Source organism: Mercenaria mercenaria, chromosome 13 (assembly GCF_021730395.1).
Source record: "Mercenaria mercenaria strain notata chromosome 13, MADL_Memer_1, whole genome shotgun sequence".
Taxonomy (NCBI): Eukaryota; Metazoa; Mollusca; class Bivalvia; order Venerida; family Veneridae; genus Mercenaria; species Mercenaria mercenaria.
Genome location: NC_069373.1, coordinates 12,929,900 through 12,954,518, shown reverse-complemented (window position 1 = coordinate 12,954,518; position 24,619 = coordinate 12,929,900). Strand labels below are relative to the sequence as shown.

Here is a 24,619-nt window from a genome sequence, read left to right as displayed (position 1 = left end):
GATGACATCAGATCACGTGATTAACACGAATGCAAAATAAATGACGATGAACTACAGGCATGTTCATAATTATCACATATATTTCTTAAACTTTATTACTTAATTAGCACTGTTTTGCTTAAATTAAATATGAACTCCTAAATATTTTTTTTTTTGAAAACCTTTGTTTTTGTTTTGAATGTTAATGACCACAGACGACTTCGTTAACCCTTACCATGCTAAATTTCTATATTGAACTTGTCCATCTTTCTGTTTGGACAGTACAATTAACTGTTAAAAGGGGTGGTTACCAAAACAAAAAGATACTGACTGAATGATGAGCAATGCAGATCATGCCCAGATTGCATGGATGTGCAAGCTGATGATGGTCTACACTGGTCGCACAAGCAGAAGCATTCATGTCCAGCATAGTAAGGGTGGCGTATGTAATGGTTTTCAAGGGTTTATGAATAATGTTCCAATCCTCTGTCGGTATAAACTGTGTACATGTATACATCATGGATAAAATATTATGAATATGTTTTAATTTTACTTTGTATCAATGAATCAGTATTCAAGGATTATTCCGAAACCGGTTTTTGTATTATTATTTGTCATGTAATCTCCTAATTTTTTGTCATTTAAATCTGCAAATTGTAAGGCGGAACTTATTCTTGCTCATAATTCATTGCTTATCATGACCAAACAGTTGTTAAACTTTGCTTTTTGTTTGTTGTTTTTGTTTTATTTTTTTGTTACTCAATCTTTAGTTACGCATTTCTTCATCATTAATATTTTGACCTTTTATTTTAACAGATAAATCCGCGTCGCCCTAATATCACATATGATGACATGAAGTGAAGTAGGTTATACAGTTAAGATCTGATTAAACTTTAAATAAAAGTGAACAAGATAACATACTAGTATATTATACATGAAAGATACTTATAATGTTACAGTACAACAAGTGATGGTAGTAAAATTATGTAGTATCGCTAGCAGTAAACTGAAACACATACTTTACTATTAGATAGACTTTCTACTCCGTATTTATATTAATAAAGTAGTTTAAAGAGAGAGAGACAGATGTTAATTGTGCGCATTTTGTGAAAGTGATAAACAAACAGAAAAATCGAATAATTTTGCGTATGTTTTGAGTTAAACATTTTCTTATTAATGGATTTATCAGTGGATTTTTACAACTGCAGTTAGTGTTAAATTTAACTTTCATAGAAAAGACATCTATTTAACATACTTGCGTTTATGATCATAACGGATGTCGAATAATATTTTACACTGTCTAAAATATGATCGATTGTGGTCGGCTTAAATTGATATATGATTGTTTATATAATTGTTGTGATTGTTTTTAAACCTTTTTTTAGTATGGGGAAGTGCCACTATATCAAGTTATTATCAAACAAAACATTATTTCTATTATTTACCTTTTTCACATGCACGTGAAATATTAGAAATTAATTAATCATGTACATAAATTTCGATTTGATTTAAAATTCTTTTTATGCAATCTTTACAGATAAGAGAATGGAATACGATCAAAGTCATTAGTTTATCTGAGCAGACGAAGCTGGAGTGCCACAAAGTGCAAACGTATGTGGAAACGTTGGAGAAAGTAGCGGAACTAACAGTGAACCAACACAAAGTTTTACAGATTTTAGGAGTTGCCACAAGTGACTGAATAGGGGATTACTAAATAAAGAGGAATGACTGAAATGAGTCGCGAAAAGTAATTCTTGTGTGGGGAAATAAGTTACTCACTGTGTGACCTTTTGCGTTATTCATTACGTGAAACAAGTGAAAATTGTAATATGTCCATATCACTCATGTTTTGACATAATTAACTCTCTACATATAGCAAGAACACCTTTCTAGACTCGTATCGTTACAATCAAAGACACGAAGGAAGTTAGTAGTATGTAATGAACCAATTACGTTTTACTTTTTAAGTAATCACGCAAAACGTTACAAAATATTGAACATATTCACGAGATACTTGTCAGTTTGGATGGTGCGCACGTCTTTTAGTTATTAGTGAGAAGATCATATGATTTAATTAACTAATTATGGAGACAGTGTTAGTAATTACACTTGAATATGACAACGTGTAAGAAAACTTGTAAATAAATAGCAGGCTCGTGCTAACATACGTATATTTCAATGGCGTTTTACATTACACACATCTAATTGGATTTTACGAACGAACAGAAATTGTCAATTAGAGAGTATTTTTCTGCGTACTCAGATAAAAAGGTTTGAAACGTGAAGTGCATTCATAAATGGGAGGATGTTATAAACAAAAATAGTGCAATTCTTATATTTCGTCTTTAAAAATAGAACTTCTCAAGGACGAAATTTTATAAGGAACAAAATACTTCCCTAGTTTCCGATATTAGGTTGACTGACTTTTTGTACTCTTAATTGTGCTCCACACACTTGGATATTTTTACCGCACAAATTAATGGATTTAAGAGCATTTTTACGGCGCCAGACAAAATGCTTTGGGCTTATCTAGCTAGGTAAATTACGATAATAAACACCTACAATTATGTTTAAATTTACGAAATGGAATCTGTCAGACTGTTTATTTCAGACCTTCTTCACCGCTGTCCTGTTTCTAGAAAGCATGCATTCCGTGGCAAATACGAACCTAACGAACTCACCAGCTCCTATATCCGCTTCTATCGAGGGAGATGTTATGCTAGGTGGGCTCTTCCCCGTCCACCAGAAAGGTGAAAGTGACATACCCTGCGGTATTATCAATGCTGATAGAGGTATCCAACGTGTGGAGGCAATGTTGTTCACATTGGACCGTATAAATAAAGACGACAGTATTTTACCTGGAATAAAACTAGGAACAACTATATTTGACACATGCGCAAGAGGCACGTACGCATTAGAACAATCTTTAGAATATATTAGAGCTTCTTTCTCCTCTTTAGATGCGTCTGAGTTTGTGTGTGGTGATGGATCCGAAGCAGAAGCTAAATATGAACCGAAAACAGTTGCTGGTGTCATAGGTGGCTCTTACAGCTCTGTTTCAATCCAGGTAGCTAATTTGTTACGTTTGTTTAAAATTCCACAAATAAGTTATGCTTCCACAAGCGCGCAGCTCAGTGACAAAACCAGATACGAATATTTCGCGCGGACTGTTCCACCTGATAACTATCAAGCCCTGGCAATGGTTGATATCGTTCAATTCTTTAACTGGACATATGTTTCTACTGTAGCTTCCGAGGGAGAATATGGTGTGTCGGGTATTGAATTCTTCCAACAAGAGGCTAGATCCAGGAATATATGTCTTGCGGAAACTCTTAAAATTTCAAGTAATCCTACACATGAAGAATACAGTCAGATCATTGACAAACTTTTGAAGAAAACGAATGCAAAAGTTGTGATTCTCTTCCTACGGGAGGAGGACGCAAAGGGGGTTTTAGATGCAGCCTCACACAAAAACATTTCTGGAAAGTTCACATGGATTGCTGCCGACGGTTGGGGGACACAACAGTCTCCTGTAAAACACAACGAATTAGCAGCCGAAGGTGCTTTGACAATAATTCTGCAGGCTACTCATATTCCCGAGTTCGATGACTATTTCTTAAAGCTGAACCCAAACCACAATAAAAGAAACCCTTGGTTTAGAGAATATTGGAAAACTATACATAACTGTCGATATGCCGATGAAGTTAGCCCTAGAATTAATAAACCTGTGAACTACTGTACAGGGTACGAGGTGCTGTCAAAGTCAAAATATAGACAAGAGTCTAAGGTACAGTTCATATACGATGCCGTTTATGCTATCGCTCATTCGATCGACCGCATGAGAAAAGATAAGTGCAGGTCATATTCGAGAGCCAAGGATTGCCATGCATTGAACAAGATAAATGGAGAACTTTTGAAGAAATATATACTCAACACTACATTCAATGGTAAGTTCAAAACCCTTTGCATTGCATTAAAAGATAACATAATGTTCCTTCATACCAGACGCGTATGTAATCAGCATAAGAAAGTAAAGTTCTATAATTGCTTAATGACGATATATTTTAACATTACCATCATCATCACAGTCAACTCTATAAATATACCTAGCAAAAACCATTTATAAATATTACTATTAGGGGTCCAATACCATAAACGAAAACGTATGTGCAAGGATTTTTATTGAGATTTTACTCAATGGATATGTAGGAACTTAATTTAACAATTCAGCTGCTTCAGTACCGTAACGTCGCTTCTTTAATACAAATTGGAGCGCCTGACAACAGACGATATTGATTTCTTGATAACACATGAAACTTATTTACTTGTAAACTTTTCAGAATGGAATATGATTTATAATGCACGCTTTATTTTCGTTTTCATATTGTCAGAATTAAGTTCAAAACGCGGTGTTACCCCATGTTCACTATATTCCCAATGAAGCTATAAAGCTATACATGTGGCACAATTTTCCATGATAATGACATGTAGAACACGCCGTCATGGCTTTGACGCTAACGGTACTGAATCAAAACTTGATTTAAACGATTTTAACTGAGTTAGCCTATTATTATTTTTTCGGTAGAATTCTGCGCTTGATCTACAGCACATAAAGTCTGCTAATTTGTCTTTCTTCAGCGTACTTTATCTAAATGTCAGTTATTATTTCGTTCTGCTTTGAAAAAAAAAACATATCGGAGGTGATCAAAGGTGGTGTCAACTGGGGTTAAAAGCTGTCTTTGTCACCAATGCCAAACACTTTCCAAAAATTTATGACGACCGGTTTCAAGCTGTCTTCATGTTATAGCTAAAATATTATTTCTGGATTCTTAGGAAGTGTGTTGTGATATAGACACTATATCGAGGTTACATTATTTTACATTTAATTTGTATCTAATCTCGTTTCTTTTAAATCACTGACGCATCTATTGATTAAATTGGTCTAAGATTGGAAAGTTTGGGAGATCAATCTATGCAGACTGTAGGAATTCCTGTAATGATAGGTTAATGGATTCGCAATAAACTTGTTTAAATAACATTCTGTCACGATGTTCTGTGATTTAAATCAGTGGTAATTATACAAGACTAGATCTTTTTCAAAAAAAAAGATCAATGACCACATCGGCAAATACAAAATATGAGAAAATGCTAAGGATTTTAACACTGCTTTTTAGCGGTTTCTTTTTATATATTATACTGTTTCAATTCCAACATATTTATGATACAATTCGTGACAATTTTAAGATATTTTAACAGGAAAAGCTTTAAAACTTTACAGGAGATATTACCTTAAAAATCGACGAAATAAAAAGATAAGGGAGTATGCCTGATCTTTTAACTTTCAAATAAAGAGGCGATGTGAAAATAACAATTTTAACATTTTTGAACACAAAAAATACCTTTGTACATCTGGCGAAAAAAAAATATTTCCAGTAGTACTCGTACGTTTGTCACTTTTTTAATATCATAAAATAAAACCGCAATTATTTTATAGAGAAACATGATTATTTCCATAGTACATTTGCCAAACCATTTAAATCATATATGTGTGTGTGTGTGTGTGTGTGTGTGTGTGTGTGTAACACAGGCTAAATGGAAAAAGTCTTGTGTCCGTCTCATAAATCTTACATCCATAAATTGACTTAATCTATAAGCTGGCGCTTGATTGGTATGCTGAACACAAAAGCCGTTACTCTTGCCTTCGCTGATTGTCACTTTATCTTCCATTTTCACATAGACATTTGTGCCATATGAAAGTAATTTGATAATACAGTCGTTATGACTTCATAATCAATTAGTTGTGAATTAACCGTTTAACCTCCCTCCCCCCCCCCCCTCCCATACAAAATCCCTATTTGTATGTAATATAGTGTAAATAATTATATTATGTAGACAGTAACTATGAGAAATGAATGAAATGAAATGAATGTTTTGAAATTAACGGTAAGACAGAAAAAGGGGCTGACTGTTCATTCGTTAATACACGTCGGAATATAATATTTACCCGTTACCATTTATGCTACCCGTATATATCATACCTGTATTTAAAAAATTTCAAGGGAGAAAGCCCCCTTACACCCCTCTCCCTCTAAAAAAAAATAAGGCAACAATTTCACACCTGTATTTCAAAAATTTCCGGGGGTGGGGAAGAGCCCTTGAACCCCCCCTCCCACTAACATGGCAGAGGCCCCCCCCCCCCCCCCCCCCCCCACCAACTCCCTATACCTACCCGCCTCGGCGGTGACGTCTTCATTCTAGACTGGTGCCCCCAGTCAAATATTTCTGGATCAGGGCCTGATATCCTACAAGTGACCTAAAAATAACAAAAACGAATTGCAAATTATTATGTATTTAAGCGACCCCTTAAATCACTATACTGTAAAATTTATCAGCAGACTTGAGGCCGTTGCTTTTTGCATTCCGGTACATCTTAATTTGTGTAAAGCATTTTCTTTCAATTAATTAATTATTTAATCAAGGTTTTCTACTGAAAAAAAAGTTTTTCTTCTACAAAAAAGACTTGTTTTAAAATATAGGGTCAATACTTACTACTACAATATCAATTCTTTCTCCTACGATTGTCAAATTCGTCAGTTATGTGACAGAGTATTACAAACATTCCTTTCTTTATTTTGAAGAATCTGACACAAGTTTCACACCAGTCTAAATGATTGCAGAGGTTATGGCCAAACTTGTAACATTCATAGCAAAACCAAAATAATCATGAATGTAGCTCTGCATACACACTTGATTTATAGATTTAGTACAATTAATATATTTGATGAGGAATTTCTACATTTGAAGTAAATATCTAAATTTGACATATTTTAGTGAAAGATAACCATTGGATATCTTTAAGAGATGAAGCACGCGGTGTATTTCAATAATCTCTGTTTTCAATACTTTTATCGTGATCAGCCGAAATAAATCAGATTTGTCTGAAGTGAGATCTGGCAGTATACATTATATCTATTTTATGAAAATGTGGTCTACTTGTTTAGACAAACTGGTGTTATATCAATTTTACTATTCCCTACTGGCTAGAAAATGTATCAAGCCGGATTCATATTTAATTTAGGCGTAATACATCCCGTGCAGACGAAATATTCTTGTTAGATTTATCACTTCAACTCGGTAATAAATATTTCTTAAGTCAATGTTTTGCATTTCTCAATCTGAACCTGATAGAATTTTTTTCATATTCGAGTTTCCTGCGTTAACTTTGGAAAATAATGTTTATGTACACAGATTGCCATTTTTCTAGAAGAAATAATTCACCAAGGGATCATATCTGTACAAAAATAAACCAAAGGAAGCAATTTTAGTATTACTGAAATTTAACTCTTGCAGAAACGAAGAAGATAGAGAAACTACAATATCATATTCAGGAAGGGATCAAGTTTTGTGCAACAACTGACATTATTGTTTAATCCTTATGTAGATATAGTACTAGAGATCAATCAATTACCAAAATAATAATCCTACCTTGCATTTACATTTACACCTGTATGACAAAAATTAACAGACAGAATGCAGTAACTGTATAGTTAAAAACTTAGTGATAAGTCATTTCATTTAAATGTCCATTTTCAAGGTAAGTACTGATGAGTTTTTTCTTGTTTTTATAAATGACGTCAATCGACCTTCAGCTATTTCCGGAAGTAAATAAAATGAAAGTAGAAAAGCTAAGCTTGAAAAAGAAAGCCGCATTTTGATTCGTAGATAGTCAGGGGTCACGCGCAGGGGTCACCCCGTCTAAATATATGCTCGTGGCCTTTTTTTTTTTTTTTTTTTTTTTTGCTATTGGGGAGCCAATTTTCAGCATTTTATTACGAATTGAAATTAAATGGGCTTTAGTACAGCATGTCAGCTTTTAATCTATGAAAAAATATTTGAGCTCTGGATAAACACAAATCCCACAGGGTCCGTAACGGACCAAGGGTACATTGATAATTTTGGAACTTCATCAAATCGCTCAAAATGTCATTTTTAATGTTGTCTGAGTGTCAGTATATGCCTCAGATGTAAGATATAACCGTATTTGAGAGCTGCAGACCTAGACATTTCAGAAATATTTTCAAAATAAGTTTCGTGTAATAAATGTTGTTTCTACGGAAGCGTGAAAGGGCCACCAGACGCTAATACGTTTTAGTACGTTAAGGCTGCGGAAAGGATATATTAATGTATTATTGCTATGATAAAATTACTATTATATGAACAAAAATATGATAATATAATTTAACTGTGTTCGGCGCAGTAGTATAACCATATGTTTGATAATTTAAGCTTGTGTATTTTTAGAGGGAACGCACGTCCATTTAGCCTTTTCAATTAAGTGTTGTGAAATGTACAGTACGTAGAAATGTAAACAAAGCAGCTGGGCCAGTGGACCTGTTTAATATAATGTGTACTATAAAGCGTAATCGTATTTCAATGTTAATGTGTTTACAGTGATACTCATGGATTAAGTGGTATATATACAAGATCATCTGCATGAATGATTTAAAGATGTTGTTTGCTGATTTTAGAGAACATGTGTAAAAGAAACGTTAGAGGATTCATTGACAACAGTTAATTCCATTGTAACTTAGATGCCTGTCTGATTACAAAATTCACAATCGGGTAGCTGATGTCCGATTTGCGAGCCTGCGAAGTGCCCGTCTTCATTAGATTGAACAGAAATCACATAAACATGGTGACGTGAAAGAACGAAAGAAAGAAACGCACATTAATCATCTTAAATCAATGAGCATCTGTAATTTATAAGACTTGCAGTAGGATTGCAATATGGTGGTTTGATTTACGTTCATATGGTATGGACAAGAACCTTTAGACAAAAATAAAAATACATTAACCCTTAACATGCTGGACACGACTGATTTTGCCTTTGCGACCAGGGCAAATCATGATCAGACTGCACGGACCTGCACTGTTCGTCGTTCAGTAAGTATCTTTTTAGAATGCACACTTTTTAACAGTTAATAGTACTGGACAAATTAACAGAAGGACAAGTTCATCATAGGAATTTAGCAGGCTAAGGAGTAATATTATTTTTGCTCTAACCTTCCTGGGTATTTCAAAAATGACTGAACAGATGCATTCTTTGTTGAGCCGTTACTTGTATCGGATACTGTACCAACTTGAAACGAAATCCGTACAAACTTTGCTTGGTATTGTTTTTTATATTATTTGGGAGTATATATAAAACACGTTGTATTACAACGCATGTCTATATGATAATTATAAATGCGAGAATGAAACTGTTATAGGAATTAGACGATTTGTGAGTATAAATAACAAATTGCCCGCTGATAATATTCCAGATCTGCACGAAATTCAGAGGCGTCGAGGTCGAAGTGTTAAAAACATTTGAGCCGTGCCATGGGAAAACCAACATAGTGGGTGTGCGACCAGCATGGATCCATGCGGATGCGCAGGCTGGTCTGGATCCATGCTGGTCGCACACCCACTATGTTGGTTTTCCCATGGCACGGCTCATATGTTTTATTCTACATGTAATAAAGCCCTTCTTCCTTAAACCAAAGTGGAAAAGTGGAAGATTTTCATTTGTTGAGAAAAGTTTATAGGTTTGTCTTCCTTAACATATTTACTATCTTCATAATATAAGGAATGTATTGCGTTAATTTCAGTGTTTCATAACTTACCTCAAAAAAATACAAGTGAAAATGTTCCTAGTTATTTTCCAGTATATAAAGTTTCATTTATTTGTGCATAAAATTATTTCACGATATTTAATTTCATTTTTATAATAATTTGAATAACAAGAATGCTGTCAACATTGTAGGAAACATGCCCCATCCCCTCCCCCATGGAAATGCATGATAAAATAATGAATAAAATCCACAAAAGGGCAATAACTCCAGATGAAAAAATAGAAAGTGTGACGGACGGACAGACGGACATTTCAAACACTATATGTCTTCCGGGTCTTCGAGGCAAGGGCATAAAATAACACATTTCGTTAAAAATACTGGTAAACTATTATCCCTCTGTCCTGTAGTTGTTGCTGAAGTTGTGCGAAACACAAAAGATCGGGCTGTTAGTTTTAAAAAAATAGTGTTTTAGATATTGCAAGATACTTTTATAGTAAAGTGGCAAAGCACTATATTATCATAAATATTCAAATAACTAAATGTATGTCAAACCACGTAGTCTCGTACAAATAACAAAAGCAACAAATCAGAACATTTAAACAACTCCGTGTACAAACTTGGCAAATGATAAAAAAAGTGCTGTATGAATTACATAAATACAATCCATACAAGACGATGCACTGACTGACGTGACGTCAACAACAAGAGGGCCATGAAGGCCCTGTATCGCTCACCTGACCTATTGACCTAAAGATCATCAAGATAGTTTCATTAAGATATGGTCATAAATGTGGCCTCTAGAGTGTTAACAAGCTTTTCCTTTGATTTGACCCGGTGACCTGGTTTTTGACCCAACCTGACCCAGCTTTGAACTTGACCTATAGATCGTCAAGATTAACATTCTGACCAAATTTTATTAAGATATGATCATAAATGTGGCCACTAGAGTGTTAACTAGCTTTTTCTTTGATTTGACCTGATGACCTAGTTTTTTACCCTACATGACCCAGATTCAAACTGGACTTTGAGATCATGAGTAACATTCGACCAATTTCCATGAAGATACAGTCATAAATGTGGCTTCTACAGTGTTAACAAGCTTTTCCTTTGATTTAACCTGGTGACCTAGTTTTTGATCCCAGATGACCCAATAATGAACTTGTCCAAGATATTGAGGGTAACATTCTGACCAAGTTTCATCAAGATAAGCATCTTTCATTGTGTAAAATTACATTTAATTCCCAACAGTGGAGTCAAAGATAATGGCTTTAATTCAAATAAGTGATCATAAATTAGTGCAAAATAGGAAAGGTTCATTATTGTTCAGGACAAAATTATGGCCTTAAGCTTTTCAGTTACTCTCACGGACATGTATAATCATATCAAATTACATTAGGTACTCCCTGTACCTTAAAGGTTCCACCAGGGACATTCTGATTACAAAGAATCCTCTCTTTTAATGATTTTTAATTATAAAATGTTAATAAAATGTCCAAAATTGAGTTAAAATCATATTAAATTCGCTTCATTGGTTTTAAAGTTATTGTCTTTCATATTTAAAACATCGTGCAAAAAGACAATTTTATCTAAAAATTGAAGTCGAAAGCTATGATAACTTGCTGTACGAGCCTAGAGGTTTATATAAAGTTCCAGTGAAATACCTCGATTGATTTTTGACCTATATAACTAAAATAATAGTTGGTCACATGTCCAAAAGTCCAGAAAGGGGAATTATTTTGTCCTAACTCAATGTGTATAATTGCTTTTATGATCCAAAATTTATATAACGTTTCAATACAATTAATGCATATATTAAAGAATATTGAAGGAAATCGCGGTGTCAAAACATTTTTCAAGAGCAAAACGGGAAATAATTTTGTCAGAGAGTTATGGTCTTAACCCTCTAGGGTTTTTTTTTATCAAATACAATATCTTCATATTCAAAGAAAACAACAATTTCGCATATTTTCCAGGACAAACAAAGGGAATAGTTTTGTCAAAAAGTAGCGTTTTAGATATTGGTATGTAAACTTGCATAATTTGATTAATTTCAAAAGGTTTTGTGAAGTTTCATTGAAGTGCAAATTATGTTGTGACCACACGGCCGTGGAGGTCCCACACATACACCCAAGGACTTTAAAAACGTCTCATCCGCATGGCAATTATTTCATTCTTGCAACATGTATTCAAGTATTTTATATTTACCTATTATTTTTCATTAAATCTGATCTGATGGTGGTTTCATTGATATACTTGAAACGTGACCGTTGTCGTCTGTGTACGTGTAGCTTTTACTGTAATTTACGTTATACAAAATTTACCTTGCGCATTTATAATTATTATACCTCACATAAATATCCAATGCAAATTTCCCATTAGTTTAACTTGAATAATATATCATATTCATCAGTAATTTTATATCTCTTTTCTGCGCATGTGATATGATACATAATTTTATATCACCTGCGCAAAAGCGCTATTTTGTTTTTCTGCTCATGTGATATTATTTTTTCATATCTCCCGTTGAGTGATTGATACTTTTGCACTGAGTAAAAGACTGAGACGTTAACTTTTCAAAAGATGTGCTTTTATAATTTAGGATTAAATTTCTTTCATTTGTGAACCCGGCCGATTTTTCTTTTATTAATGATTTGTTCTTCGTGCCAAAAATTTCGAAAACAACTTTTTATCAAATATTAAATCGAAACTATTTCCATGAGATTGGAAATGATCTAACTAAGAAAATAAGTGCTCACACATATATGTTTCGTTTAGAAATAATAAAGTTATCGCCGTTTTTCGAATGTTACTGCTAGCGATTTCAGCAGTGTGTCACAATGTTGAAATAATTATGCGCATAGACATAGGGTTCAGCGATATGCAAACGTCTTGACTAAATCTATCAAAAATGTCTTATTACACAGAAGAGTTGCCACCCGAGTGCTAACAAGTAAGCACTCCTTAATTCAGTCTCCATTATTTGGTAATTCATTTTTAACGTTAGATAAATCATTTAAATCATTATGTTGATTTTACAGTAAATGTTTTGACCTTTAGTGTCATTTCGGTATAATAAAATAAATATTACATTCCTGAGAGGGTGATATGAAAAATGTTCACCCCTCGAAATATGAATATAGACCTCGGCTGGAGCCTCGGTCGATATCCATATATCTCGTGGTGAACATTTTTCATATCACCCTCTCAGGAATGCATTATTTATATAATATTACATTTCATTACATGTTGAAGTCGATTACAAACTCATGGACAACATTTTTCTCAAAATGTCTCGATTTTATTGAATAAAAGATCTATTCGTTTAATTCATTATTCACTTTCATTCTTCTCAAAAGCGGGCATTTCTCACATTTTTTTATTGAAAAGGTATTAAGCGAAAATATCAAACACAGTTAATGGTATGAGAGTGTCACCGAAAGTTGCGGCTCTGTCATCACCATTGGAATATTCCACATTACGTCAACCTAAGCTACACTGGTGAGTTGCGAAGTAAAACTTAGTTTATCCTTTTAACATTGGACACATTGGTCAACTTGTTTATCTGTAATGGTGTATCGGCTTAAACGAACATTCAGCGACAATATCTGTATAACCTGATTATGAGCTTCATGAGATGCAGTCACACTTCGTTTAGTACTACAACCTAAGTACCCTATTGCCGCGGGTGGTAAACGCGCAATCCAATTCCCGCCGGGAATACGCTTAAAATGGGTTGCGCAACGTTGCGCGTAAAAAAAGACGAAATTGAGGTATGTGAAGTTATGATTTTGCTTAGTATGAGACAAGAATAAATTTTCTCGAAAAAAGCAAAATGCTATTCGACACAGATATGATAATACATGATATGTGTAAAATATCTGGTTTGTAATTTATGATTCGGCTCTATTATCACAAAAACTCTGGCGACACGAAACGGGAAAAAAGTATAAAATCAACAAAAATGGCAGTTTCTGACCTCATATGCCTAATCTGAGGATATCTGATGCTTTTTATGATAACTCAACTGTTATAAAGTAACGAATATCAAAATTATTTGTTTCAAATCCTGCTTACGGGGACATAATTGACAAAAAAATCATCGGGAATGGGGTTGCGCACAGGGAATGGAGTTGCTCATATACATCATAATGTGTATAATGTATACGCGCAACTCCATTCCCAGGGCGCAACCCCATTCCCGATTATTTTTTTTGTCAATCTTTCCCCCAAAAGCAACATTTCATTCAAGTGTATGTAATATTCATGACTGTTTTACACGTGTTTGATCATTCGAAGCGTCACATTTCCAGAAAGAAGGCACAAGAGTTAGAAAATTCGCATTTTTCATGATTCCATGCTTTTTGGACAGCTCGAGCCATCAGAGTTTTCGTGATAACAGAGCTGATTCTTAAATTAATTAGTTGGTATTTCACACATATGATCCTTATTCATTTTTGTGTCGAATAGCATTTTGCTTTTTTTTCGAAAGCACTCGTAAATGTGTAAAATTATTTACAAAAACAAAAACCCATCTACCTCGATTTTGTATATATTGATGCGCAACACCAGCACCGGAAGTCGCGCAACCCATTTTTAGCGTATTCCCAGTGGGAATTGGATTGCGCGTTTACCACCCGTGTATAGCGTTACAAAAAGTCTTCTTCCATCATATATTTTGAATGAATTTATGCGCCTTTTTTAAAGTCTTTGTGTATATTGCAAGTTTCAAAATGTTAATTTATGGGGTTCAGAGATAGGACTAGACAGGTACGGAATGTTATTGGTCATGATATTTGGTGAAATATCTTACCGTTTTATTTTAAACAAGGGGGCCATGAAGGCCCTGTATCGCTCACCTGACCTATTGACCTAAAGATCAACAAGATAGTTTCATTAAGATATGGTCATAAATGTGGCCTCTAATAAAGTGTTAACTAACTTTTCCCTTGATTTCACCCGGTGACCTAATTTTTGACCCCACGAGACCCGGATTCGAATTTAACCTAAAGATCATCAAGATTAACATTCTGACTAAGTTTCATGAAGATATGGTCATAAATGTGGCCTCTAGAATGTTAACAAGCTTTTCCTTTGATTTGACACGGTGACCTAGGTTTTGACCCCTACTGACCCAAATTTTAAACTTGACCTATAGATCATCAAGAGTGACATTCTGACCAAGTTTCATTAAGATATGATCGTAAGTGTGGCCTCTAGAGTGTTAACTAGCTTTTCCCTTGATTTGACCTGGTGACCTAGTTTTGAACCTACATGACCTAGATTCAAACTGGACTTTCAGAACATCATGATTAACATTCTGAACAAGTTTCATGAAGATACAGTCATAAATATGGTTGGACGGATAGCTCAGTGGTTTGCACACTGGCCTTCCAATCCTGAGGTCGGGGGTTCGATCCCCGGCAGCTACTCGGGAATTTTCAGAAACGCTTTTCCAGTGTTTCCCACCCAACTAGAGGTGTACTGGTCAGGAACCCAGGCAATCCTTGCGTGTATCAGTGCTATACACTGGGCACGTTAAAGAACCAGACTGTCTATTCGCAACGAGCTGCTAGGCTAAGTTAGGCGGATAAGCCTGTATCTGATTTCTGATCTCTCTGTTGTGGGGGCTTTGTCTCAATCTGTCCCTCTGGTCAGATCGATCTGTGTCTGTACTAGTAGAGGATAAATTATGCGCCCTGTGTGGCTGCATTTGAACCATGAAAAGGGATATATATATATATCTGGTATAATAATAATAATAAATGTAGCCTCTACAGTGTTAACAAGCTTTTTCTTTGATTTGACCTGGTGACCTAGTTTTTGACTCCAGATGACCCAATATCGAACTCATTAAAGATATTATTAAGGGTAACATTCTGACCAAGTTTCATTAAGATTGAGTCAAAATTGTGACCTCTAGAGTGTTAACAAACTTTTCCTTTGATTTGACCCGGTGACCTAGTTTTTGATCCCAGATGACCTAATATCGAACTAATCAAAGATTTTATTGAGGGTAACATTCTGACCAAGATTCATTAAGATTGGACCAAAATTGTGACCTCTGGAGTGTTAATAAGCTTTTCCTTTGATTTGACCTGGTGACCTAGTTTTTGAACCCAGATGACCCAATTTCGAACTCATCCAAGATTTTATTAAGGGTAACATTCTGACCAAGTTTCATTAAGATTAGGCCAAAATTGTGACCTCTAGAGTGTTAACAGTGAAATTGATGACGACGGACGACTGACGACGACGGACGACGGACACAGGGCGATCACAAAAGCTCACCTTGAGCACTTCGTGCTCAGGTTAACTAAAAAAGAGTTCATGATGGGACAATGACATGTTGGTGGTCAGCCCTTTTACAATTAAACACGACTATTCTCAAACAGATGGAAGGCACCATGACTAAGTGTCCTCTAAGTCCACTGGGTCTGGTTGTCTTCTGTCTGCTTTCAGCAGGCTCTTTATGATTTTAAGGATTGGCCTTAGACCAGTATTGAAAACATTCGTGTTGGTTCTTTATTTGTATATACATCGACATTTCACCATCGTACCATCGCACCATCGCGATTTCATCATCGTGCCATCGCGTTTTCACCCTCGTACCATCGTTTTTTCATCATCGTGCCATCGCGCCATCGCGTTTTCGTCATAGTACCATCGTGCATCGCGGTTTAGTATTTAATAAAAAGTCACGATTGCCCAAACGGAACACCGTATGTATACATCATTGTCTATTTTAACATAGAGTCTTTTGTTGCTATTGTGGATGTAAAGGATTCAGCTGGCGGGATGTACCTGAATTGGCACCGTCTTGTAAATTTAGAACATAAAAATTAAATAGTGAGGGTGTGTGTGGTCATTTAACCTGATCAAACGCTGAGGTGGTCATTTTGCCAGTGACCTTCCTAAAACGGTGCCCCGCTGCGTTCATTCATTTCTTCTTTGTCTATATGTTATACTTGGGCTCGTTTGTGTATATATATAACATGTGCACACTCAAATATACACTGCTATATTGTTACAGTTTCCTAGGTTGGAAGCTTTCCATTTAAAGTATTCATTCTTACATTTTGTGTGTAAGGATCATGTGCAGGGTCACAAGCATTTACAATTAATTCAAACCTGATACATTTCGCCTTTAATGAATTTAATATTAGTTAGATAAACAAGGTCAATGTGATAAATAAAGGATGCCTGGGTCCATCGTTTTGTCTGCCCATAGTTTTGGTCAGTTAGCACATAGTAAATAAACAGTTTTTCCACAAAAAGTGGCCGCAATGCCGCATTAGCGACGTGCTCGCTGTACTGGTCAATATTATAATGAATAAAGAACAAATTTATTGTGTACTTTGAAAAGGTGGCCACGATTTCGGCGTGCCCGTTGTTCTGGCGTGCCCGTTAGGTAGAAATCTGCTGTATGTCAATTAAGCATGTCTTCATAAAATGTTGCAAAGTTAAATAACAGCTCATTCTAAAGTCTGTGGATATATTTTTGATCAAATTATGGCGTTGTTCAAAACTTTAAAATATATTCTAGTCATGTCCTGGTTGTTCGCCAAATATTTTACAAGCAGTAGAGTTACTTTGACAATTATGTAATTTTATTTAGCCTTAGTAAAGAAAGTCAGAAAAACCTAACATTGTCTATCTGCTGCAGTCAAGATAGATTAGAACTAAATTAAGTCTGAAAATACATCACATAAAACATGCCTTTGGGTTCCGATTGTTGAAATAATCTGTCGTCAAATGGGATTGTAATTGGAACCAAAGAATTCCTCCATAAAAAGTTTGTTTCTACATTATGTTGACGTTTTCTAAACACCAAAATAGGCAAACGGTAATAAGGAGTAGATTAAAACCCAGTATTTCCAAGAATGTACGTTTTATAATAAGATTTTAGAAAAAAAAACCCACAAAACATTGTAATTGTCTGTATTTAGAGGGGCAGGAATTACTAGAAGGATGTTTTTATAATTGTACATCTGATGTATGGAAACAAATTGATGTGGAAAGAAATTTGTGGTACCTAAACACGTAGAAAATAAATATAAATTACTACTTTTCTGGTGGTGTATGCACTGTAAATGGTGTATGCACTGTAAATGGTGGTTGTGCGCCGTAAATGGTGGTGTATGCGCTGTAAATGGTGATGTATGCGCTGTAAATGGTGGTGTATGCACTGTAAATGGTGTATGCCCTGTAAATGGTGGTGGTGTATGCGCTTTAAATGGTGGTGTATGTACTGTAAATGGTGGCATGTATACTGTAAATGGTGGCGTATGTGCTGTAAATGGTGGTGTATGCACTGTTAATGTTGTATGCACTGTAAATTTGTGGTGTATGCGCTGTAAATGGTGGTGTATGCGCTGTAAATAGTGGCGTGTGTACTGTAAATGGTGGCAAGTGTACTGTAAATAGTGGCGTATGCGCTGTAAATGGTGGTGTATGCACTGTAAATGGTGGTGTATGCGCTGTAATTGGTGGTGTATGCACTGTAAATGGGCCAAACGCAAGGAAACTAAAGCAAAAATAATGTTCAATACTTTAATACTATTTAAGACAAGTAAACCTAAAATTAAGTTCACTGTTGCCTTGCCTGAGTAGCTAGAAACTTAACAATCGAAGAAAGATAACAGACAGCTTATAATCCCAACTAAAATTCGACTATAGCCTTTCAAATCTACTGCATTTTGTAAACGCAGTTTAACTCAAATAAAAGAACATTCGCTGAAATTTTCATTGTCTGAACACGGCTGTTCTAACACTACAACAAACATTTCATTGTAAAACAGAACAATGCTCCGGATTTTTTCGCATTTGTCCGCACATTGTAATTACTGTCAATTTGATAGAAAACCCGACATTCAAAAATCAAGAATAAAACAGGTAAAAACTAAGCTAACATGTAAAGTTTCAATGACTTTTCGTTTCTTTTCGTTACTTTGTTGGCATCTTGTCCTCCGCCACTTTAATATGCATCCAGCCATGTTCCGTCTAATGTATATGCTGCATATGTGACTTTGACAAAGGCACTCGTACATTTTCACAAAGAATTGGTTATACCTAATTTTCTTAACATCCTTTCTTTTACAACCTTTAAAAATGTATATGCAGTCTCCTGGTAAAATGCTAAAAAAAATAGGGTAGGTAGGTCGGAATTTTTTTTTTTTTTTTTTTTGCAAATTTTTTTTATCAAGGGAGACCTTACAGAAATTATTTCTTTGTCAAATAATGATTACAAATAAGGGGGTTATGCCTTTAGAGCATCAGTAAGTTGATTTCTAATATCACTGGCCATGTTTAAAGCATAAATTATCCAGTTTTGCATCTTTTTGTTAAGAAATTGAAAAAAATATTCTCCAACGCCATAAAAACATTTAGGATCGGGCCAAAATGTTAGGGTAGATCGGGATACCGGAAACAAACAATTTTTTTTACGCCTTATCTCTATCTCGCTAAAGGTGCTGGAAAAGTACTCCGGAAAAAAAGACGCGTTTCTAAGTGTCAGTTTGTTCACTTCATATTAATGCAACCTGGCTGTTATAAGTTTCATTAATACAGTGGAAGAGTACTTCATTTTAAGTGTTTCCTTTATATACTCTAAGAAATGAAAAACTTAGCTTTAAAGAGCTATCATCAAAAGAGAAGGTGGGAGGGGGGGGGGGGGGGGGGGTTATTACAAAAATTTGTTTACAAAAATAATTTAAAAATATACACTTCTACTATGCAATGTAAAAAGGAAATGTCATAAAATATTGAAGAATTGGGACTGGCCGCCTTTAATAATGTTTTTACGGATGTACAGGCGGAATAGTAGTTGAAAACTTAACTCCTTTCAATTACTTTGGAATCGATGTTGCTTATCGTTTACTACCATGCTTAAAATATGTCGATATTGTCTTACTTTGACGACACAAGTGCGCAATTTTCATTATTTTGCTACCTGAGGTACATATTTCAGGGTAGCAAAACACTTGAAACTAAAATAAGTACAGGGATAAATGCTTTAAAATCTTTCGCTTCTAATCTAGAATTGAGCTATGTCATCAAGTGCAGTTTTTCGGCGAACGCCGTCTAAATTCGTTTTCGTTACCTATGCCACGTGACTTCAGTTTGCAAATCAAACTACTTGATAACGCATTATAGATAATTTATCAAAATGGAAGATTTATGCAACACTCTGCCTGATTGGACGAGAGTGTCAATTTCTTTCACTCTGTTGATTGTGCTACGCTGAGTGAAATGTAGACAAAGCGTTTATCCTAAACGACGCTGTTCACAGTTTTAAAGCTAACTTTGGCTCAGTATATTTAGCAAGAATATTGATATATCTCAAAATGATAAGTTTAATAAATATGATAAAAACCTGTTTAAATACCAGCATATATCAAATTAAAGAAAGAGCTGAATACGGTCTGCGTATCACATGAATAAGGGTGTGATAAGAGTCTTTTATGTAGAGAAGTAGCTTTTTAAAAGATTTTCCTTGTACAGTTGTCGTCTGTATATGAAAAGGTTTCTTGCTTTTGTGACTTATTCAGATTGCATATTAAAATGAGTACTTGTTTGCTTTGATATATTTGTTATAAATTATTTAACTGATTTATTATATATGAATATTTTTCTTTAGTATGGTATGCAAATATTGAACTCAGTTGAAATCGGTTTTATTATATATGCTATATAATGACTGAATCTCATTACACTGAAATGAAGGTACGCTGCATACAGTTTGTCTATGTGATATAACTACGGTCAAACTTTGCTTATGAAACAGAAATATTGAAATAATTACAATTGTATGTTTCGCTTGACCTTCCCTTTTTTATAGGTGTGACGTCATTGTCCAAAGATTCATGAATAGCGAATATGCATTTGTTAAAGCGGGATCAGTTGGCCTATTTTAGAAATAGATAAAAATAATTAATAAAAAAATCCTTTAATTGATTTTTTCTCATGTATTCTAATCAAACTTGATTTGTAGCATCTTTATTAGGCTTGCAGCCAACTTTGTTCAGCTGGGACATTTGACCCCTTTTAGGGGCTGCTAGAGCTAAAACTAGAAATGCCTTTATACAGGGTCTCATGAACAGCTTGGTGGATCTTTGTCATACTTGGTCTGGAGCATCATTATAAGGTCCTCTTCTAAATTTATTTATATAGGAACTTGGACCCTATTAGGGACCACTATAGCTAAAAGTAGATATGCCTTTCTTCGCATTAACCACTAGAATGTAATGGATTTTTATCAAACTCGATGTGTAACAATATTGTAAGGTCTCCTGCTATTTTGTTACAAAAGGGGATAGGGACCAATTTAGCTAAAAATATAAACACGTTTAATGACCTCTTCTCATGAACCGCTTCATGAATCTTCATCAAACTACTGCTGTAATTATTCGTCTAAGGATAAACGAAACAAAATTGCAACCCTACGAAACCTTTGCGAAAAATTAAAAGAGAACCATTTAAATTGTTAAAGTGCGGTGTTTAGTTTTGCAATTTGAAAAATGTTAGATGAAAGATGAATGTTAGATGAAAAATTCATAAACTTCTTTCTCTATTACAATTCGCCGACCATCATTTTTAAAGATATTTCTTGTTTGTTTATGTATCGTTAATCAATCTTAAACAGTGAATGTTAACCTTTGATTAAATTGAAAGCATTAATATTTAAACAGCTGTATCCAAATTTGGGTTGTATAGAAACAAGAATTATGTATCAGTTACACTCAGGTTAAAGAAACTTACAGAAACAATATCTAATGGTGTAATTATTTTCTGATGTAGACGACAAAGATAAATTGGTTAGCCTGTGAGCTTATAACATTTCTACGGAGCGTAATTTTTAAGAAATGGGTGGATTTTTTTTTATCAACGTTATGAACGAAAAAAAATGCATGTATTGATTGATGAAAATTTGGTGCATACATAAAAGCTTGACTATGAAACAAAACGGTTATATCATAATTACACAACTGAATACGCACCACACATACACTAAATTTGTGTTTCCATAAATCACCGCTATAGATCTTCATTTACAAAAACAAAGACAATCCTAATTTGAACCCGCTCTCACTACTGCAGTTATCGGGAATATTGTAAAATAGAAAGAGGAAGGTTAAAAACTAGTTGTTTTTTTTACTTCCAACTTATTTGGCTTATTATATGTATTTTGATGAATACAAGAGTTTCTTTAATTCAAGAATACTTACTTCAACTGGTGCGTTATATCACTGAGCCAAAGCATACCGACCTTATACATTTATCAGTTTTCGTCTATATTTTATATATTATATCCTTCTAAAGCAATCTGGTTTGGTGTGTAACATGAGACATCCTATCCACTTTCCTAAAATAACCATTCTATCTCAAAACATGTCTAACGAGTTCATTTCTATTTCCAGATGGGTACGGCGCCACGGTGAAGTTTTCTAAGCAAGGTGATGCTTTTGGGCGATACAGTATAATGAACTATCAGTTGAACAGATCGACCAGGCAGTACGAATACAGGCAAGTTGGAAGCTGGGTAAATGACCTGTCACTTAATATAGACAATATCGTATGGGCCGGAGGAACAAAAGACCTTCCTTTCTCAAGATGTAGCCAGCCTTGTTTAGGTGATGAAATGAAGCACGTAGGTGAAGATGGAGACATGTGTTGCTGGGTGTGCATTAAATGTCAGCCGTTTGAATATTTAAAGGATGAATATACGTGCAAGGATTGTGGAGAGGGAAGATGGCCTTATGAAGATCGGTTAGGCTGCTACCAACTTGAAGAGCAATACATGCGGTTTGACTCAGTGTATTCCATTGTACCGTTAGTACTGTCCGGGCTTGGAGTTTTCGCAACCTTATTTGTGATTTTCGCATTTATTCGATATAACGATACACCGGTTGTGATGGCGTCCGGTAGAGAACTGAGCTATATGCTATTATCTGGATGCTTATTCTGCTATCTTATGACAGTTATATTAATTCTTAAGCCAACTTCAATCACGTGTGCTGTACAAAGATTTGGTGTGGGATTTGGCTTCGCAATTATTTATTCTTCATTACTGACCAAAACTAACCGAATCTCCAGGATATTCCAAAGTGCAAGGCGGTCTGCTCGGCGGCCGCCATTTATTAGTCCTAAGTCACAAATAATTATTTCAACTATTTTAGTCACACTTCAAGTTATTTTTACAATTATTTGGCTTGTGCTGGAGCCGCCAGGGACGAGATTGTACTTCCCAAATGGAAAACGCGACGAAGTGATATTGAAGTGTAGGACGGAAGATTTATCATTCCTAGTCTCCCTCATATACAATATAATACTCATTATCATTTGTACATTTTATGCAATTAAAACGAGGAAAATTCCAGAAAACTTTAACGAATCGAAGTTTATAGGATTTGCAATGTATACGACGTGCATCATTTGGCTAGCATTCGTCCCTATTTACTTTGGAACACTTAATTCATTCCAGGTAAGCTTCGTTTTATATTTTCGTTTAGACAATTTATACCGTTCACAAAATGATAGTTTGCAAGTAGGTCGCTAACATAGTGAATACATTTTTGAAATACAGAGTAGCTACTGCAATGTTTTTATATTCATTTCATTTCACTTTGTACGAAAACAGGTTGAATATATTACGATATTATTGCATCTTAATAAGCATGAACTGAGCGGAAACTTTATTTTCTATTTTGGTTATAGTGAGCTTCACCTTAACTGCCCCCACCCCCACCCCAACCCCATATGCAAACCAAATCTTGGTCTTACTAAGCTATTATTGGCTATGTTTTCATTTCAACAGTTTTACCCCCAACTTCTAAGAAGATCTTCTTCTAGATTTTTTAACCTATCAAAGTAGCAATATTTCGGTGCTGTGTACTTGGATTCAGTGTTGTTATTTCTATGATCATTTGGGATCATGGAGTCCATTTATTGTCTGTGTAATATAATTCCGCTTAAACCGGTGCTAGGGGCATGAGTGGTGTTGCATTTCCCATTACCTCTCATGAACATATTTAATCAAGCCGAGTTAGCTGTTTTTTCCTTGGTTACAATTTATTTTGGTTTCCAAAGGATATTCATATAGATTGTACATTCAATTATTGAACGGAAATGAAGCGGTGACCCGACCATCCATCCACGGATCAGTCTGCCTTACCGCCTAATGACACTGTCAATCTTATACAGTAACTTTGAAAAACCGGAAGTAGTGTGTAATGTTAAATCAAGCTTTACTATACAGTAGACAATTTATTTTTTGAAGAAACCAGGTTATAACGCTATGACATGTTCGTCAAAATATTGTTAAACGAAAAATTTAATTCACACTTAATAATATTCTTCCTTTTTCCGGTTTCCTTTTATGTTCAACCATGCTTCTTTTCTTTAAAATGAGTCAAAAATCTAGATTAAATCCTTTGCTGCTCTCCACATTAGCAGGTCCAGGCATATTAGAAAAAGAACTTTGATACTCAGAAAAAGTAACAAACATAAAATGAGCCGCACCATGAGAAAATCAACATAGTGCGTTTGCGACCAGAATGGGTCCAGAACAGACTGAACAGGATCCATGCTGTTCGCTAACAGTTTCACTAATTCCAATAGGCTTTGAAAGCGATCAGCATGGATCCTGACCAGACAGCGCGGATGCGCAGGCTGGTCTAGATTCATTCTGGTCGCAAACGCACTATGTTGGTTTTCTCATGGCGCGGCTCAAATGAAATTACGAATTTAAACTATAATTATTAGTCACACATGGTTTAGTGGCGCAAAGTACAGAATTGTGTCTGAGTGTCTGATTTTTGAAAGGAAATTCCCCGAGCTCGCTGGAGAAATGTTGACTCGGCTTACTGGCAAGAATCTTTGAAGCGCCAGACTAATACCGTTTTTTGAGGTTAATCCTTACCTTTCCTTAAGAATGAAGACGTTAATCTATCTGGCGTATACTGTAAAATCATTTAATTTCGTGGGCATGAAATTTCGTGGTTTTTGGTCAACACGGCAATTTCGTGGGG

The 24,619-nt window shown here is 35.0% G+C and overlaps 1 protein-coding gene across 5 annotated transcripts in view; it reads left to right on the top strand.

Annotated features, from left to right (window-relative positions):
* LOC123529789 (metabotropic glutamate receptor 3-like) overlaps positions 1-24,619 on the top strand; it is a 115,681-nt gene that overhangs the window by 69,184 nt on the left and 21,878 nt on the right. For 3 of the 5 annotated variants that reach the window (XM_053521217.1, XM_053521216.1, XM_053521213.1), the window contains exons 3-4: positions 1,517-3,926; positions 22,010-23,073. In XM_053521217.1, the coding sequence (XP_053377192.1) occupies positions 2,546-3,926; positions 22,010-23,073 (2,445 nt within the window). In that variant the 5' untranslated portion in view covers positions 1,517-2,545. Of the gene's footprint in view, positions 1-401; positions 1,187-1,516; positions 3,927-22,009; positions 23,074-24,619 lie in introns of those variants that run through there. The other 2 variants (XM_053521215.1, XM_053521214.1) reach the window with 2 other exon arrangements.